At 41.5% G+C, this 18919-nt stretch overlaps 1 protein-coding gene across 3 annotated transcripts in view; it reads right to left on the bottom strand.

Annotated features, from left to right (window-relative positions):
* Positions 1–12992: 12992 nt before the first annotated feature.
* UGGT1 (UDP-glucose glycoprotein glucosyltransferase 1) overlaps positions 12993–18919 on the bottom strand; it is a 42797-nt gene continuing 36870 nt past the window's right edge. For 2 of the 3 annotated variants that reach the window (XM_079314776.1, XM_079314775.1), the window contains one exon: positions 17727–18698. In XM_079314776.1, the coding sequence (XP_079170902.1) occupies positions 18673–18698 (26 nt within the window). In that variant the 3' untranslated portion in view covers positions 17727–18672. Of the gene's footprint in view, positions 18699–18919 lie in introns of all 3 variants that reach the window. The other variant, XM_079314774.1, reaches the window with a different exon arrangement.

The raw sequence follows: 18919 nt of genomic DNA, 5'->3' as shown, positions 1-18919 counted from the left end.
GCTGGATACCTATCCTCTAGGAGCTGGGAGTGCATGAGAGGGAGCAGTGCTTTGCAAATGTTTAATGAACTAGATCTTACTGATATATTTATTTTGTTCTTCCTCACCAATATATTCTATCAGATATGGTCGTGGAATCCAGATGTTTGTGCAATGGATGAGTAATAGTGATAAATAATAAGCATTTCATTCAAGTGGCTTTAATATATTCTGGTTATTACTGGATTCCATTTAAAAGTTCCTTATTGACTTAAACCAAATGTTATACCCAGTTGTGCTGTAAATGGTAAAGAAATTCCACATGGCCTAATCTAGTTAATTCAGGCTGGATACCTGATCCTGAAATGAATGTGGTAATCAATCAGTCATCAGTTTTCTGGCACAGGCAGTGACAACACACATAAATCATACAGCCTCTGTGAGATGGTAAATAACTTTCCTGTAGAGTCCTTTCCCTGGGATTGGATTATTAGTGCCAGACATTGTTTTCTGAGCAAGATTGGTGAACGAGATCTCACAGCCAAACTGGTGAATGCTCAGATGTCTTGCATACTACAGCAGCTCCCATCAGGACTGGCTTATGCTCATCATGTGTTCTTTTCTTTCCTTAATATCAAATATTTTGATGCTAAGTGAGAATTTATAAACTGGAGCCAATTAGCCACAACTTCATCTAGGCCTTTAAATTTTACTGGGTTAGTGAATGATTATTCCTTTTGTGTTACTGGAAATGCTAAAGCCATGCTGCAGCTGGAGTTAATTGATGGAGGCTTTGCTCTCTGGCTGGAGAACCTGGGTCTTGGAAAACTGGAGAGGTGTGCAGCATATTTCTCTTTTTTTATTTTTTTGTTTTCTCCCTGTTTGGGAATCTCATTAGCTGTCTTGCATTTTTGGTTGTGGGGTTTTGTTTTGTTTTGTTTTATTATCCTGTGCATCTTTGTGAAAACCATTTGTTTCATCATCCTTCCTCATTCTTTGTAAAGGTGGCCTGCAGGTCTGGGCTGGCCAAAGCCCACAGGAGCTGGCAGTGGAAGGATGTGAGGCAGTTTTTTCTTGGATAGGAAGGTGGTAGATGGAAAGTGATTTGTTCCTTACAACCTCTATCATTCATTTCTTAGGGAGTCCAGAACAGCCTTTTGTGCATTAAAAGCTCTTAGGTGTGTTTCTCACCCTCCAAATTCTGTTTTTGAGTTGTCTGTGGTGTTTTCCCCTCAAGCTTTCTTCTCCTACTGATGTTCAATTTCTTTTTTACCAGCACAGATACCTCATGGGAATAACTTTGCCTGGAAGCTGTCTGATGCTTTCTGCACTTCCACATATTCACTTACATACTGCCATCAGTAATTAAGGCACAATTTTCTGTGGCTGAAATGATGCTGAAATGTTTGGAAAAATGAAGGTGAGTGTTGGAGAAGATGAGCATAAGGGGGTAAAGACAAATGAGCTGGTAGTCACCAAGCTGTGTCTCACTTTTTAAGGGTAGGATGGAACCCAAGTGCTGGCAGAGAGATGCTCCAGGATAAAATAAATAGAAACTTGATTATCAGCCCTTCTCTCCTCTCCCTTACTCTGTGTTGAGCTCTCTGCCACCTTGATAACCACAGGCATGTCTGACTCATCCAGGCACCTCCTATTTGAATGTTGAGCATGACCCAAATTATTCTTCCTGTCATATTTAAGGTCCTTCATATTGTTAAGTGGTGGTGAGTAGTAAAAAAGAATTGCACAGAAATGTGCTTAAAACACCAACCTATGAGGTCAGTGTGTTTTTTCATTTGTTTTAGAACTCTGTTCAGTTTCCCCTTGCTACAGAGCTTTACTCTTAAACAAAAAGCCACAAAAACACTTCCCTTGTCTGGGGTTTGATACATAATAAATGCTGCCTCACCTCTGGGCTCTGGCATCATCTGGTTTGAATGGGAAAATAAGATAGGAGCTTCTCACTGTCAGCGCTGTAAGGACCTGCAGTCTCATCAAGAATAAATAAAAGCTGCCTCTTGTCAGATTTACATTTAGTCCCCCAAAAAAAGTAAATGTTACCAACTTCAAAAAGTTTTCCTGAAAGTATTTTTGGAACTGGCCTATTTGGGGCATGTAAAAATACAGAATTGCTCTTTAACATTATTGCCATCCTGTTTAAATGCCCAGTTAGCCTTTCATACTCTCCCAATCTACAGAGCAGGCAGTGAGCCATGATTTTTAGGGGACAATAATTTGATGACACTGATGGGGCTCTCAAACTCCATTAGGGTGCATGAATCACAAGTTAATTAGTCATTCTTCCTAATATAGTGAAGTTCTATCTTTAATCCTACAATTTCTGTCTCCTGTCAGATTTATTATTATCTCCAGATGGACTATTCTGCCTCTTCCCTCAATGTACAGCCCCAACAGCACGAGTTTAAATTGTAAAGCTGCAGAAAAATAGATTGCTTCCACATTTTTTGTTGGAGAATTCAAGCCCATGTGCAGGTGTGGATTGTTTGTGGCTGCTGACAGAAGGTGTGGGGTGCCAGACCTGGTTTGCTTTTTAATTGCAAATGGAGAACTGAGATTGGCCATGAACCTGTTCTACATAAAATTTGCAGCTACCAGCATGTCCAACACAGTGTACTCAACAGCACATTGTCCTGCTGCAAGTTATCTGCTTATTTTGGGATTTTATTAAAGCACAGATTATTGCAAATTATTGCTTCCCTGCTCCCTTCAAAGTTCGTGTTTTGTTGCCTTTCAGTCAAATTTATCAGCTCCTTTTAATTACCCCCTGCTGTACTGTTTGAGATTTGGCACAGCACACAGTACTGAAGGAATTTCCAGCCCAGATTGACTCTCCTGGAAAATGTTCATACAGAAATTGGGGAGATAAGTGAATATTCTGAAAAGCAGAGTGAGCCTCTCTTGTGGGAGAGCAAGGGAGTCAGGGTTTAAGGAAGGATTAGACAGTTCCTGCTTTCAAAGGTGAAACAGCAGAGTAGGAACTACTTCCATACACAGCAGTGAGCAAGTGCTGGTGTGTTTTGTGGAATATATAATTATATAATTATGGCTCATTGCCTGCTCTGTAGATCAGGTAATCCATAATGTGGAATGAGCTTGAGAACATTTCCACCAGCTTCATGTGAGGCTGTTCCTGCTGAAGGCTCACAAATGTAATTCTGGAGGGCTGAGGAAGTATCAGTGTCTGTCTAGACTTGAAAACACAGGGGCTTGTGTTCAGCCCTCAAAGCATTCTGTTCAGCTCTGAGCAGGCTTAAAAAGGACAAGAGGGATAAACAATTACTCATCTTCTCTGTTCAGAAGTGTGCTGGTGAGTAGGAAAATTATCTGCTCTGGTTCAAACTCCAAGGAGTAAACTCCTTTCCAGGTCAGGGAATTTCCCACAGGAGGAGTTTGTAGATTGCTGCTCTGAGAGACAGCATGGTAAATTCTGTGTTTTCTGAGGCCAGGGAGAGGTGATGTACTTTGCTGCAGGACTCTGAATTCTTTCACTTTTTCAGAAATCTTGAGGAAACATGCATGTTTGTCATGGAAGACCACAGCCAACTTTTATCTTGTGCTCCTCTCAAAGAAAGAGAAAAATCACCCAGGAATGAGGATTGAGATGAAAACACTTTTGGGTTGTAATGAGTATTTCTTGGTTGTGAATTCTGAAGGGGCTTGGAGCAGGTGTAAGAACCTTTCCCAGAGTGACATGTCATGGATAAAGCACCACAGTCCTGACAGGAGTGCCAGAGGGAATCATGCACAGTTAGCTGCTGGATGTGAGCATGCATGGCTGCCTCCCTGCCCTGCAGCCCCAGAGGCAGAAAAACAACTCTGCTCTGAAAACAAAGGGAGGGGGAAGAAGGAAAAGAGTGTTTAAAGGTAGCTGGAGTAAGTGACCTGTCTGGAAGGCTGTCTGCCCATCCATGAGCTGCTGAGCAACTGTGACACTGCTCCTGTGATGCCTTTTCCATGCCAGACAAAATCAAGGGTATAAAAAGCAGATATATTTATTGAAGACCCTTCAGGTACATTTTGGGTAAATAAAGGTCCCCAAAGGTTATACCCAAAATTTATGACAGGTCTTGGGCTTTCATACTTTTATAAATTTGGTCCATTTGCACATTGGGGGTTAATCTAATTACAGCATCAGCTAATGTGCACAGGGCACTGCAGAATGAGGTGATGTCCTCCACAGCTCTCTTGGAATAGCTGCTGTCTCTGCACACCACATGAACATTGTCAGCTCTCACAAACTGTTTTAGGAAACTCTCCTTGCCCATTTGTGTAATTCTCAGTTCTGCCCTCCTAACCAGTCTGAGACAAGCATTTATGTTCCCTAGAATTTCGGGTCATGATCCAAAAGCTGTTTACATTTTCAGGAATGGTTTCACTCTGTGCAAAACCTGCCTGTCCATACCTCTGGATGGAACAGGGCAGTTCACAGACATTCCTTCCTAGGCTGCCAAGAGCAGCTGTTTGAGCACCACCCAAGGCAGGGGATGCAGATCTTCAGGATGTTCCATATTCCAGGCTAGGTTTGAAAACTTCCCTCTGATGTTGAATTTTTCTGCCACTGGAGCCAAACCCCATATTGAGATTATGGCACTTGCAAGAAATTTGCCAATCTTTGATGGGTGGGAAGAGTCTGGAATTAGCAAATCCTCTCTTAGCTGGAGTCTGGGGTTTTCTCTGGTGCCCACAATTTCCTCAGCTGCTGATGCCCACAGGAGCCTGACCAGACATGTGGCTTTGGACTTCCTGCACCATATTGATAATAGAGGTGCCAGTGTAACAGAGACAAGCTCAAACTGCAGCCAGTTTTCAGGGAATTTACTGTGCATCTTTTATTCTGGATATTCTCTACTGATTTTGGATATGAATGCAAGCAGAGCCACTGTTTGGCTACTGCCTTTGGTATGGAAAGGAACAGGCTTGTGTTGAGTGACTCTGTGAATCTTGAAGTCTGTGGAGTTCTCACCAGGCTGGGGTGTCAGAATAACCAGGGCAGGGTGTTTTGATGTCAGCACAGCTGCTGATGTGGAACTGCTGGGTGAACTACCCTGACTGAGCCTCAGCACTGCTCCTTGCAGGATTGGACTTCTTAAAATGTGCACCTTCATGGGTGAGGTTGTTGCTTTAAATGTGACTTAGATTGAAAAACATAAAAACAAGATCACTGCTGACAGAGTTGCAGGGATCCCAGAGGTGCAATGATTGTATTGAAGACTGTGGCTAATCCAGCTGTGCTCAGATCAGGCTGCAGCTCCTGTTGCTGTTTGTCCAGAGAGGATTGCAGGAGCTGGTATCCCTACAGCTCAGAGAGGTTTGGATGCAGTTTTCTAATCTGCTGTCTTGGTATGAAGGACAGATATCTGCTAAGAAAAGCAGGAGCCTCTCTCAAAATGGAAAATGTAAACCCCCTCCCCACAAATTATTATAATTTTGAAATTAAGGGGCTCTCAGGCAAAGATATGGGAATAGGAATAACTTCTTTACTAGGAAAAATAAAATAAAAACACAGTAATACAAAACAACAAAGGACTGACAGAGTCAGAATCCAAGCTGACACCCGTCAGTCAGTCAGGGTGGTGGCAGCAGCCCCATTCAATGGTGGCTGCATCCTCCTGCAGTGGCAGATGTGGTTCAGCTGGAGCAGTGCTCCTGGAGAAGGTGCAGTTTTTCTCCAAAGGTCCAGTGGTGATGTAGAAGGGTCTGGTTTTCCTCTGGAATCCAGTGGAAAGGCTGCCCTGGTGTTCCAAATCTCAGTTTTTATCTAGGCAGGAAAGGCTTGGCTCCTCCCCTGGCTGGAGCATCTCCCATGGGATGATGTAATTTTATCAGTCATGCAGTGGAACTCAATGGGCCATTAACAGGAGATATCTCCTAGAGGGAGGATGGGCTGTGGAAAGATAAAGAACACTGCCCCACCTGGTTTTAAGAGATGGTGATAAAATACATACTTTTAGTTACATCCTGCTTTTCCAGCTAAGACACCATCTGCTCTGCCTTAACAGAGGGATTCAAACCTCCAAGCCAGACAGGCTTTGCCTGAAGTGTTTTAACTGAGCATCTTTCTGCTGGTTGGACTGTAGGAAAAATCACCACAGGATGGAAGGGTTCAAGGAGGTCAGGGTGTCCCTGTGCCTGCAGGGTGAGGTCCAGGCTGGCAGATGTGAATTGGGCTTTCTATTTGCTATGTTACAACTGAACACATTCTCCATTTATGGCACATAGACCATGTCTATGCATTAAAGACACATATGCACAGGCTTTACACATAATGTTGAATATCCAAATCTTGGCCAGCACTGCTGAGTGAAAGTGAGAATTCGTGGTCACTGGTCAATGTGAGAGTTGACCTCTGTGATGAAATCTCTTCCTGTGCATGGCCTCTACAATAAACAGGCCTCCTGGTGACAGCGGGGTTGATGGTATCTTCACTAATTTAGGACAAAAGTGATTTTTCCACTTGTTGCTGATGAGCTGTGAAGTTCAGCTTCAGCCAAGAGGTGTGAAATTATTACCTTGAAACTGCTGATTAGACTGAGCTCTGTTTTTTGCTACAGGCTCTGTAACAGAGAAAATGGACACCTGTTCTGGGTCTGCTCTCAGGAGATGCTTGAAAAGCTGATGTCTGGTGAGGCAGCACTCAGCTCCTTGCAGATAACTGATGGTTACCTCAGTCAAAATTGTTTTTCTATTGACCTTAAAGCAGGGTCAGGACCCTGGATTTCTGTTAAGTTACTTTGCTTTGCTTTTGAACTGTCTAAATAAATATTGTTTCTGCACACTGATGCAGCTGTGTCATAACTGTTAATTTGAAGTTTGTTGGCAGTCTGATGTTGGTGTTACCATTTGCTCCCTTCCTTGTTAATTAACTCAGAGTTCAGTGACAACTTAGGAGTCTTTCTGCATTTCCTATCAGAAAGTTGATGCAGCTCTGGATTGTGATCATGCTTATCATACTTTGCTGTACTATATTCAAATGTGTTTAAAGAATGGGTGGGGACTATTAAGTAAACACTCAGAATGTTAATATATTGCATGACACCAGAGGAATACTTATAAAGGGAGTTTTTGTGGGCTGCTTATTTACAGCTCCAATGGAAGTACCAGTTGTTAATGCAGTGACTTGGATCAGACATCAGAAAGTTCATTTGTATTCTCACTAGCAACTACAGGATTGCTTCAGTTAATTCCTTGCTTTTACTTTAAAGGTTTGCTTCTACATTGCATCGAATTTTATGTAATTTTCAGCAGCTGTGAAAAATGAGCTTAGTCCCATCTCTGCCCTTGCACTAAAGACAGGCTTTTTTATTTGTTTTTGTTTGCTTTTTCTTTTTTAATTCATGTGCTCCTACTATTTTTTTACATAGTGATGATGTGGCCTTGGAATCAGCACATTTGGAAGGTTGGACTGGCAAAAACAACCCCACCAAAAAAAACCCCAAAAATATATATATCCAAACATTTATTCTCATCAGACCAGCTTGCTGAACTTATTTCCTTTCCAGGTGTGTAGTTAATGCAATGGGTGAAAGAAATGGGGCTGGGACAAGCTCTCCCTGGGACTATGCTTGAAGTAGATGCAGCTCAGATTGTACCTGTGTTATTCCATTCTGCAGTTTAGTCACAGTGAGATGCTCAAAAAGGATTGGTTTGTATTTTACTACTTTGCTAATAACAGTAAAAAACCTTAGCACAGTGCAGGGTTTGTAGTTTTTTTATGGTTTTTTGTTTTGTTTTAAAATCTAAATTTTGTCTCCTAAAGCTAGAATGCCTCTATTTTGTGTTCTAGTTCTATATTGATCTTTTTTGGTTCTGGACACATAAGTATGGTCACTGGTTGCTTTACCTGAATGGGAATGGGATTCTCCATATTGGCTTTACCTTTTCCTCTAAAAGTGCTGAGGAGTCCTGAGCTCAGGAGTTCACTCTGTGCAGTTGTGGGTCACTCACCAGCACAACTCTGGGCTGTGTTTTGGGCTGGTTCTTTTCCCCCCAGATATCACAGTGAAGCTGGGTGGTGATGTGTGGGGCAAGGCTTTGGATGAATGGCTCTTCTTGCACTTCAGGGAACCTCTTCTGCCCCAGGAAACTGCATTTCAGGTGCAGGAGTGTAATGGGTGGTGTCTGCACCACTTAATTAGTGGCTTGTCTGCAGTTTCTTCTGTCTTTACTCAGTCAGGATTAAAAACACAAATGAGATTAATTTTCTAATGTTCAGGATTGGTTGTTTATTAAATCTCATCTAATATACAGAGAGTTCTGCAGCACCTCTAGCTACCAGCTAAAAGTGAGCAAAATGGAGCTGAATCCAGCTAGTTACAAGTTATGCTAAACAGTCCAATAGAGAATTAACACCTATATTATTTATACTTTTGACCCAATAACCAAAGTCCTGTGACCCACAGTGAGGGATTTTCTATCCAGCCAAAACCTACTCCCTGAAATCATGAAGAAGAGGGAAGAAGAGAGAAAGAGACAATACCCAAAATCCTCCATCTTGTCCCATGCCTATTACTATATTATAAACACCCCAAGTTCCAAACCCTTCACTATGTGAAATTACACACCTCTATTCTAACTACACACCAGTGATTTTGACTCCATCACTCAAATTTGGAAGCTTCTCCAAGGCCTTAGGTCAAAAGCAGTGTTCTCCAGGGGGTCAGTGCCAGAAAGCACAGAAAGCTCAAAAATTTCAGATTTCTGGGATCCAAAACACGAGGAGATGAAAGCTGGTGGATTTTATGGTTTGTGTGGGTGTAATTTTTTTTTTTTTTTTTTTTTTTTTTTTTTTTTTTTTTTTTTTTTTTTTTTTTTTTTTTTTTTTGGTGACAAACTCAAACAGTTGCAAATGTTCTTGCAAGTTGTGGATCCAAGAGGCTGTTTGAAGGACAGAGGAGGTGTTTTGTGTGCCTAGCCAAAGCCCTGGTGCCTCTGCTCATCCCTCCTGGCAGCTGTCTGGGCTGAAACCAACAACTGAGTGCTTCCATGTCTGCTTTTTCTCCAGAATTCAGCTCAAAGTGTTATTGCTATTTTATAGGTTGAACCAGTCTGTGTGTACTGGTCTTAGCCACCATTCAGAAAAAGCCCCAAGGACAATAAATTCAAGATGTTCACAGGGCCATAGATACAACAAAATCCAGTTGGTGTGACTGTGGATATATTATTTATTGCTATGCATTATTAATGACCTTGTAACACACCAGTGACAGCAAATCAGAGCCAAAAGGGAATAAAAAAGGACATAAATAGTTGAAATAAATAATGTATCTGCTTTCAGGTCATGAGTCCATCATTTCAGCAATAGTGGGTTTCTTTGGTAAGTTTTTCTATCTTTATAGTTCAGTACTGCTTGTTTTTATTTGATCACTTGCCTTCTGCTGCTAGGTTAGTTAGAGAAGGCTGTGTGCTGCTTTTATAATTAGATGATGAATTAATTCTTTCCCTTCCTTCTGGTTGTGTTTTGGATTTCAATTACTGGAGTAGCCTGGCTACTGATTTCAGTAATTCTTCAATTACTTACCTGTGGTTCCCCTGTGACACTGAGAGCATGCAGAGCCCTTATTTTTTTATTTTTTTTGTTTGGAGTGAGTCTGACACCTCTGAACTCTTGCTGGAGAAAGCTTAGGGGACAGCTTGAGAAACCACTACCCTCTTTTTCATGGGCACACCTGGGTGAGCAATGGTGGGATGAGTATTCTGTGTCTGGGAAAAGCATTTTGAGTTGCAGATTCCTGCAGTGTTCCAGGCATGTGGCTCCTTGTCCCCTCCCTCTGCACCTCAGGGAGATGTTAATCCAACCAGAGGGAAGTTTGGGGCTGAGTTTGAATTGGATGATCATGGCATGGAAAGGTTGTATCTCAGATTCATCTCTGTGCTGGGCTCAGATATGCAGGAGGTAAGAAAAGGACGTGAAACAAATATTACTTTGAAGTGCTGATTATCTGTGGCTGCTGTAGGATAGTGACTGGTGGGTTATTGTTTAAAGCAATTAATTTCTTCCTCCAGGTCCTGGCAGCAGATGAATTTCTCAGATTCTCTGGTCCAGGTGCACTGCTCAGTGCTCTGGGCAACACTGATTTCCAGCAGCAGCTTCTCTCTTGTTCTGTGCTGCACAGACATGAAAACTTTACAGCCCAAATGAAGGAGTGCGCAAACGAACTGGACAGCATTTAGGTGGTTGCAAGGCTGGTTTCCTGCAGTAAGAGCTTTTTAATATCTCATTCCTTGATACCTTCATGCCTAACATTCCTGGCCTTTGCTGAGGAGCTTTTAAAATCAACTTCCAGATGTTAAAATATTCAGTTTGTGCTTGATGGCACTGACTGTCTTCAGATCACATTTCTGCTTTTCGAATTCAGTTCTTGCTTTGATCAGCAGCACAGAGTGATCAGGTACATTATTATTCCTTGGATATGAGCTGGCAAGAGATTTTTCATGCATCAGCTCTGGTGGAGGAAAAACAGCCAAGGCAGGAACTGTGACAATAGGGAAGAGGATTGCATCTTGCTCCCCAGTGGAGTTGTCCAAAAGAAGTAAGCAGAAAGGCTTGGAAACTCAGGCAAAAATGTGGAAATTCAGTGCTACAAAGACAGAGCAAATCTTCAGCTCTCTGTGCCCCTCTGATGATAACAGGTACTTTTGGGATTCAATCACTGCCTGCTCTCAGCTGCTTTGCAAACACAGAACAAGGGGGACACACATTCACAAAACTTACTGTGTATCCAGTGCTCACCCTTTAAAGAAACCAAACTAACTTGTTCTATCAGTGAACAGAATAAAAATCTGGAAAGTACATATTGGATTTTGACTCTTATGTTAGTTTTTAGGTGTTAGTGTTCTGCAGGCAGAAGTGTTTCTCTGAGTGGGATGTGAGACAAGAGCTTCTCTTGGAAATAGGATCTTCCTGTAAGAAGGTCAGTCTGCTGCCCTTACATCTGAGTCCTTTCTGCCAGAAAAGGAGGAGGCAGAGAGATTATTCTTGAACAGTGCAGGTGTTTAGGAATGACCTTCTACAAAATTTTTTGCCCACTGTTGTGGAAGAGCTTGTGATAGTTGATTGGATACAAGGTTGAGGACCAAATAAACCTCAACACAGTGCAAAGGTCTCTGTGTTGGCTCATGATTTACACCAGAAAGTTTGTGGTAACTGAAATAAGTTTCACTTTATTTTATTATTAGTAAACAACCAATCACCAAAGCAGCCAAGCAAAGAAAAACCCAGCCACAATAGGTCCTGAATTTGATCTGTTTGGCTGCTCCTTTTCCTGGAAGCACTGAGATCTTTTCAAGGTAACTACATTTAAATTTAATTGAAAAGCTTTGTAATGCCATGGCAGCAGCTCTAGTGAGTGATCAGTACTACACAGAGCTGGTACTCACTGCTTGTGTTAATGTGAGTGCAGCAGTGAGGCATGTTTGTTTTCTTTTTTTGTTTTGCTTTTTTTTTCCATGGAAGGCCACAGTAGAGCACATGGGAAAAAAGTCTTTCCCACTTTGAAAATTACAGGAAGGGGTCAGCAGGCACTTTTGGATTTTCAAAGCAGTGCAAGTGCTCCATCTACAGCTCAGAACATCTCCTGAGATCGTTGTGCAGTACACTCAGAATCTTTTTCTTCAGATCTTAATGAAAGTACCACACTGCTAAAAACCCCCTTAGTGAGCCCATCAGTGTGATGCAGAGTGGCCAGCTGCCAACAGAAAATTGTGTCACCTACTAAAAGTTCACCTATTTCATTAAAGAACCTGTCTGGTTTATTCAGTGAGAAAGGGGTGGTGGTGAGATTTGAGCAGCTTCCCAGCAGCAGGGTGGGAGAGTGAAAACCCAACTCATTTCATGTGATTTGGATTCATTTGGGGATGAGATTCTGTAAAAGTGGCTGTGGCATCAAGGTACTGGCCTTGGGGACTCAGGTAAGACCTTTCAATCCAGCAGTTAGTGATGTTGGAACATATAACCACAAAATTCAGGGCAAAAGCAGCCACTAATTTATTTTTGAGGCTTTTTTGAAAGACCCCAGAGGAATGGCGTGTGAAAACAGAGCAGTGTGTTCTTACAGAGATCTGAACAGATCAGCAACAGCAAATTTTCCCAGGAAAATCCCACCAACGTGGCTCCATTCAGAGCTAGAGACAAAATTCCTGGGGCAGGAGCAAAATTCACTCAGCTGCAAACTGGCCTTGGTGGCTGCCAGCAGAGATAAAGCCTTATTTCCCCAAGAGAGAAAAACACAATCTTGAACACATCTTAAATGCAGTTCAATTTAAGGACAAGCAGCAGAACATTTGGGAAAATGTTCCTAGCTGATCAAGCTTTATTAGGTGAAGATGACAAAATATGGATATGTAATAGGTATGTGTGTGCTATATGTAGAAATCTTTAAAGTATCACCTATAATGGGATATCAATAGATGTTGAGTTGCTGATATTTTAAGATTTTTCTAAAGGGACAACTCAATAGCTGGCATTTAGAAGGTCTGAAGGAATTGCTGGAGGAGTCACTGATCCAATGAAGTTAGTTTTTGATAAACTCTGGAAGATAAGGCACGTGTTCCAGAGTAGCTCAGCAAAGAACTGCTTGTCCAAATATGAATTTGAAACTTGAGGGGAATCTCCTGGGACATCAGGAGTGCCTTGAGAGCTAAAATTACTCCTGAGGGTTTTTTTTATGGGACATAATTCTTGTCAAACCAGTGTAACTTTGAGGAATTATAGGTTTGGGATAATAGCAGCACTGAGTGCAGACATAAACAGTTCACAATAATTTTGTTGCTTGTACCTTGATGCTCCAAAATAATGTTACTGTATTGCTGGGGCACGTGTTAACAGAATTAAAACTCAATTAACAAAGTTTTTTTCAGTGGGTTGGGTGGAAGAATTCCTGGAGCTTGATGGTATAAAAGGCAAATACTTAGAAGATGAGGGTGGATATACAGAAATACACATGCACATAAACATGTTCTCTTGATGTAGTATTGATGAAATTGAATGTATCCAGTTCTGGTGCCAAGTTTTCATTTTATTTATTAAAAAACCCCAAAAATTAAAAAAAAATAAAATTCAGCCAAGCAAAGAAGACAATATCAGGAAAACAGTCTAAAGGCTAATAGTCTAAAGGGAAATATTTTGATGTCTGGAAGTACCTTCTGCATATTATTGTAGTAAATAAACACCTACATAGGGGGAAGAGGTTAAAGAATAAGAGTCTAAGAGCTGAAACCAGCTCTTTCCAGCAGAGGAAGGAGATCTATGCGTGGTAGAAACTTTCCCCAGGAAAGAGGAAGCAAAAAAAGAAAAAAGCACATCTTTAGTGCTGAAAATTAAGGAAACAAAGCAGGTTCTCTGTTCTGTTGTATCTTTCAGGAGGAAACCCAAAGCTGTACACTGGCTTTTTTCTGCTGAGGACAGGTGAGAAATGCAGCAGCCTTAGGAGAGAGCACTGAGCACTCAGGAGGTGACCCTGCTGTGCCATTGTCAGGTGTATTGCAGAGTTCTTTGTTCCAGCTCTTCACACTGAAGAAATGCTCTTCTCATTCCTCACCAATCTCCAAGCTGGCTAATAAGGAACAAATGCAGTGCATTCCAAGAATAAGGCAATCTTTCTCAGCAGTGTTTTAACACAAATTCAGTCAGAAGTGATTTTCCCAGTGTCCCAATTAGGGAATGCTGCTCAATCACCTGGGTTCCAAGGAGCATCCAGCAGCCAGCTGCAGTCAGAAAGGGAGATTGGGGACAGGTTTTTATTTCAAGTTAGTAAAGATCCATGTGTTGACTCAAAACAGGTGGAGTGCATAATCCATAAGCAGCACTCATGATTGGGTAAATACAGTTATGTGCCAAAGAGGAGGTGGGTAGAGAAAATGGAGAGGAAATTCCTCGTGGGTAGCTTTGGATGTTGGGATATTTACACTGTCACTGTTAGCCAAGGTGCAAGCATGAAGTGTAAACCCAGTGTCAGGATGAATTTCTCTGTGGTGACTTGCCAGGCTGCTCTGGGGGAGTGGCAGCACTTGGGAAGGTAAATTCCTTGAGGAACATTGTGCTTTGTGTCCCACTGGCCATTGCTGAGTTAGGGATGACAGACTGCAGTCTTGGTTCCAGAGGGTACAGGTTTCACTCCTTTCCTGTGGTGCACTTCTGCAGAGATTGCAAATCAGGCTGCACTTGTTGGACAGGGTACCTGAAGATTTCTTCTGGACAGCTACAGCTGCTGAGATGTGTGGCAGAGGCACTGTGCAGCTGTGAGAGGAATTCCAGGATAGCTCAGGGCTGATTCTGGTTCCATTTGCAGGTCTGCACTGGCAGTCTGGGCACCTTCACTCACCACCAAGCAGTGCTGGGAGGGCTCACCTGGCAAGCTGGGCAGAGCCTGCAGAGAACTTCCAGCCAGCATGGATCCAGGGGCTCCCTTGTGTGCAGGCTGCAGGTGTTTGCTGGGGACAGGAGGAAATGCAGTGGCCTGGATTCTGCAGGCAGTGCTGGCTGGTTAGCACAGCACAGAGCTGGCTGCAGCAGGAGCCCCTGGGGCTGGCACAGGAAGGGCTCTTGCACCCAGAGCACAGCTGGGAGTGCTCATCTGTGCTGTGTGCTAAGCTCAGGGATGCTTTTGTATGCACAGGAACTGCCAGGTGTGCCTTGGATGGGCCAAAGCTGCAATTTGGGAGCAGGAGCCCTTCAGGATTAGCACAGTGTGCATGCCAGACTGGTGTGGGCTATCCCTGGCCCTCTGGCTAAGCCCTAAAACAGTTGTTGTCTGACTCTGAAGTGCATTTTAGTGACTTTTAATCTTAAATCAGTGCAAGTATTCATTTTCTCTATATGCCCATACAGCTAAATGAAAGAGAAATCTTAGTCTTATTTCTTTGCTATTTGCTTTTTAGTAAGGCAGTGAAATCTTCCTTTTAAAATATATGGAAAGAGGCAGCAAGAGCAGCTCATGGATAGGTGATTTATTTACTTGTGAAGTGCTGCCTGCCCTCATATGGCTTTGTATCTTCCCCATGGTGTACAGCAAACCAGCAAGGAATGGGGCAGTTTGCCCATCAAAGAAAGCTGTGGTATTCAGGTTAATACAATTTTTTATAAATTTTGTAAAAAAAAAAAAGATCCAAAACTACTTTTTGCACCCCCTCTCCCCCAATCCTCCATGAGAATTTTTCTCATTTATGCAGCTCTTTTGGGGTGGAGGATGACCAGTTCTTCAGCATCATGTATGTACAGCTACAAGTTTAAAAAGCAAAAGGTGGGGGAGTGCAAAATGCTGTTGAGGAGGTCACAGGCATATGGTGTGTATTTACTCTTTCTGGCTGCTTCATTTTCCCCTTTTAGTTCTCTCCTAGGATTTTCCAAATCTGTGCAAGTTCCAAGAGTCAACTGTAAGAAGGCAACTGCATGTCTGTAGCATCCAGTTGGGCTTCCTGTGTCAAGCTGTTCAGTTTATAGCTCTTTGATTAAGGAAGATGCTCTGATGAAGAGGCTTTGAGAGTCCCACAGGAGCCTGGAATTCATTCCCAACTCTGAAAGAACTTCAGACACTCTGTACTTGCAAGTATTTCTGCAGGATCACTTTCTGAGTGCTTACTGTGAAGTATCAGTGTAAAACCAAATCAAATGAAGAAATGACAAAAGCTGACATAGAAACATTCTTTTTTAGTAGTAGGTAGAGTTCCAAAAAAAGACCTAAAAGGTACATTTATATAAAATATTCCTATTGTTTAACAGGCATGCCTCAGTTTAGGGGTTACTCAAATACCATGATTAACAAGACTGGCTGGGATGAAGAACTCCTCCTTTTCCCTTCTAGCTTTTCAACAGGATCCCAACACCTGCACACAAGAAATGAAAAATGTACTCCAAGGAACACTAGTAAAACCTCAGTTATCTGCCCCAAAGCAACTGACAGGAGAGACATGGGTAAAGAACAGAAGAGGTTTTATTATATTGGATCTTGTTGTTAGCACTCTTCTGGGAAAGTCACTGTGATCTCAGTAACATTCAGAACACCCCATACCTTGGGTCACTTGGGATCAGTGCCACACACAGTTATGGAATATTCTTGAATGGATTACAGAAGATTTGGGTAAAACCAAGTCATAATTTAAAAAATGTTTTGGTTCCTAAGACTGGTACTGGGTATTTACTGCTTTATACGTCCCTTTCATTTTCTTTATAAACCCATATAGCTAAATGGAAGTGAAATCTCAGTCTTATTTCTTTGCTATTTGCTTTTTAGTAAGGCAATGAAATCTTCCTTTTAAAATAAAAGTACCAAGCATTTCTCAAGTGTAAACTGTTCACACCAAGAGGCCAAGCTGCTTGTAGCCAGAGATGGGAACAATGTCATCACTGTGTCCCAGAAGTGGCCTTCCTAGTCTGAGGGATCCAAAACTACACTGTGACCTCTGCAATCCCCATTTTCTAATTATCATCATTCTTACAAATTATAGGACCAGGTCCTCAGTGATATGAGCAGCAGCAGCTCTATTTCATTAGGCATCTCACTCTGAGATGCTTTCTAGATGGGGGTGACAAACTATTTGCCTTTGAAGGCCATTTGTCTTTCACTGAGCATCTAGGAGCAAACACATGCACAGATCCAGAAAAAGTGATTATTCTCTTTTTGACTGTCATTTTTGGGTGGAAGTAAATAGTGGCTTCTCAGGAAAAATTGAATGGTTCACATTCAGAATGACCAGTACCAAATGCATTTTGGATTGTACTTGAGAACAGCTACAGGACTCTTAGGACTACTGCAAAGGGACAGAATCTCACAATATGTTTCTGGTTTCTTTCTGTATCAATTATGAGTTAGATGACCTTTATTTCTTTATAAAAACTGAAGAGCATGGCATCTGTAGAGGCAACAAAAATATCCTCCATAGCTAGCCAGATCTTATAATTGAAAAAAAAAAAAAAAGGATGTAGTGTGGGTGTTCAACTACATACATTAACTATCAAAATGAAGGAGCATATTTTAAAAAAATTGTAACTGACATTTAATTTAGAAGTATTTTCTTATTCAACAAAGCATTGTAAATATGCTGAATTTAAGAGGTTTATTCTCAGTCTTGTAGTTCCTAATACAATTTGGGGGGAAAAAAAAAGCCAAATATGATCCTAGAGAGGAAAGGGCCTTTTTTCACAGAAAGCTGCTCTTGTTCTTGGCTGGAGAGCTGCTTTTTCTCTTAAGTTGAAATACTAGTACTGATGTCTTCTCTCAGATTCCTCCAAAACATAACAGGATTTATAACACAGCAATTCCAGAGAATACCTCAAGTCAGGATTATTGGTCAAAGGTCTTACAGCACAAAACATTCACTTGTATAAAAACACGGGAGGCACAAAAAACCAAAAAAGTTTGGATTTCTCAAGCTGCACAGGGGACTATATTTTGTACTAGAAATCTCCTTTTAGTTCTTACATTTTAACACTTCAACTCCTCAGTGTTACAGAGAGCAGGCTATTAACCCTTCAGAATGAGGGAACTGAGTTTGAGGGTTTTCTTTAATTGGTATGTTCATAGTAAAGAACTATGGCAGCAGCATCTTTAAAAATGAAGACATGAATATGAATAATAAAACTAGCCCAGGGTAATTGATCCTTGCAAGAAGAGACCTTCTTGTCAGTGCACAGAAAGAAAGCAAATGCAAGGGAAATATCCAGAAACCCCAAAATCCAATTAGGACTGTAACATGTGCAAGGAAAATGGATGATCAGAGGACTGAGTGGGAACTAAAGCTTAAGACCCAAGAACTCTGAAGTTTTTATTGATGTGACAACATCTCTGTTCAAAGAAAAATAAAGTTAATGGAATTTACATGATGATAAACTTCCAAGGTTCCACAGATTTTTCATAAACAAAAAAAAAAAAAAAACATTCATGAATCAGTGAACCACAGCAAGAGGAAGGCCCTACCAGTTTTGCAGACTGATTTACACTTGGAGCAGGAGGAAGGGAGGGCACTTTGATGGTTCAAGTCATATAGGCTAGGATGAACTCAGCTGCCAAATTCTGTGTTCTGCTCACTCTGTAAGCTTAGGCATTTGCATTTGGACAGGCATTTAAATAGATTGTGGTAGCTTTATATTAAGCCAAACCATCAAAAGTTGGGCAAGAAACGAAGACAGGAAATAGAAAATCAAAACAATGCTGGTTTTGTTACAAAATCAAGGGCAGATTGAACAAATCCAAGAATTATTTTCAATTGTTTGAAAACCTGAAGATGAAACAGTGTCCCAAATTCAAGGCATAATTTAGAGCTTTATAATGTTACCTGGAAAAATTATGTCCATCAGATGAGGTTAGGATGTATGTCTGCAATTCCCAGACACTCAAGCTAGATCTGAGGCTAAACTGGAGCTTCATCAGTGGTGGAGGCAGCAACAGCTGAAGGAACAGGCTGTGACTCTTCTGGTGGATTGTGAAGTTTTTTTTCTGAAACACTAAATTCCATCATGGGGCCTTTCATCTCCACCACAGGTGCAAAACACCAGTAATGCTAATTCCAGCAATCCAGATCCTATTTCATATGCAGAAATTAACCCAAAGGCAAGTAATAGAAATGCATACATCATTCCCATTCAATTATTCAGCAGTTTTGCAGACACACTGGAGAAAAACTAGCTTTCAATATAAAAATTGTCTATGAAAGAGTCTAACTTGAATTTGTCTCCATGGATCATAATTCCACATGTGTTGCTGGATCTGTGGAAGAGGAGAGAAAAATGAGCACTCAGTTTGAGCTGCCTTAATTGGCAGGTTTGAAAACCACTGTAGCCTCCCAAGACTTGCTCTTTGCAAGGCACAATTCTCATCCTCAGCATGTAGCAGCACTTCTTTAAGGGTTAAGATAAGGCCAAGCTCATAAAATTTCAGGAACAGTGAGGGCCTTGTACAGAACTGGAAGAAATCTGTTCTGTGGCTTT

The sequence above is a fragment of the Erithacus rubecula genome (assembly GCF_903797595.1).
Source record: "Erithacus rubecula genome assembly, chromosome: 11".
Classification (NCBI taxonomy): Eukaryota; Metazoa; Chordata; class Aves; order Passeriformes; family Muscicapidae; genus Erithacus; species Erithacus rubecula.
The sequence above is the reverse complement of the archived record's forward strand: the minus strand, read 5'-3'. Positions and strand labels throughout refer to the sequence as shown.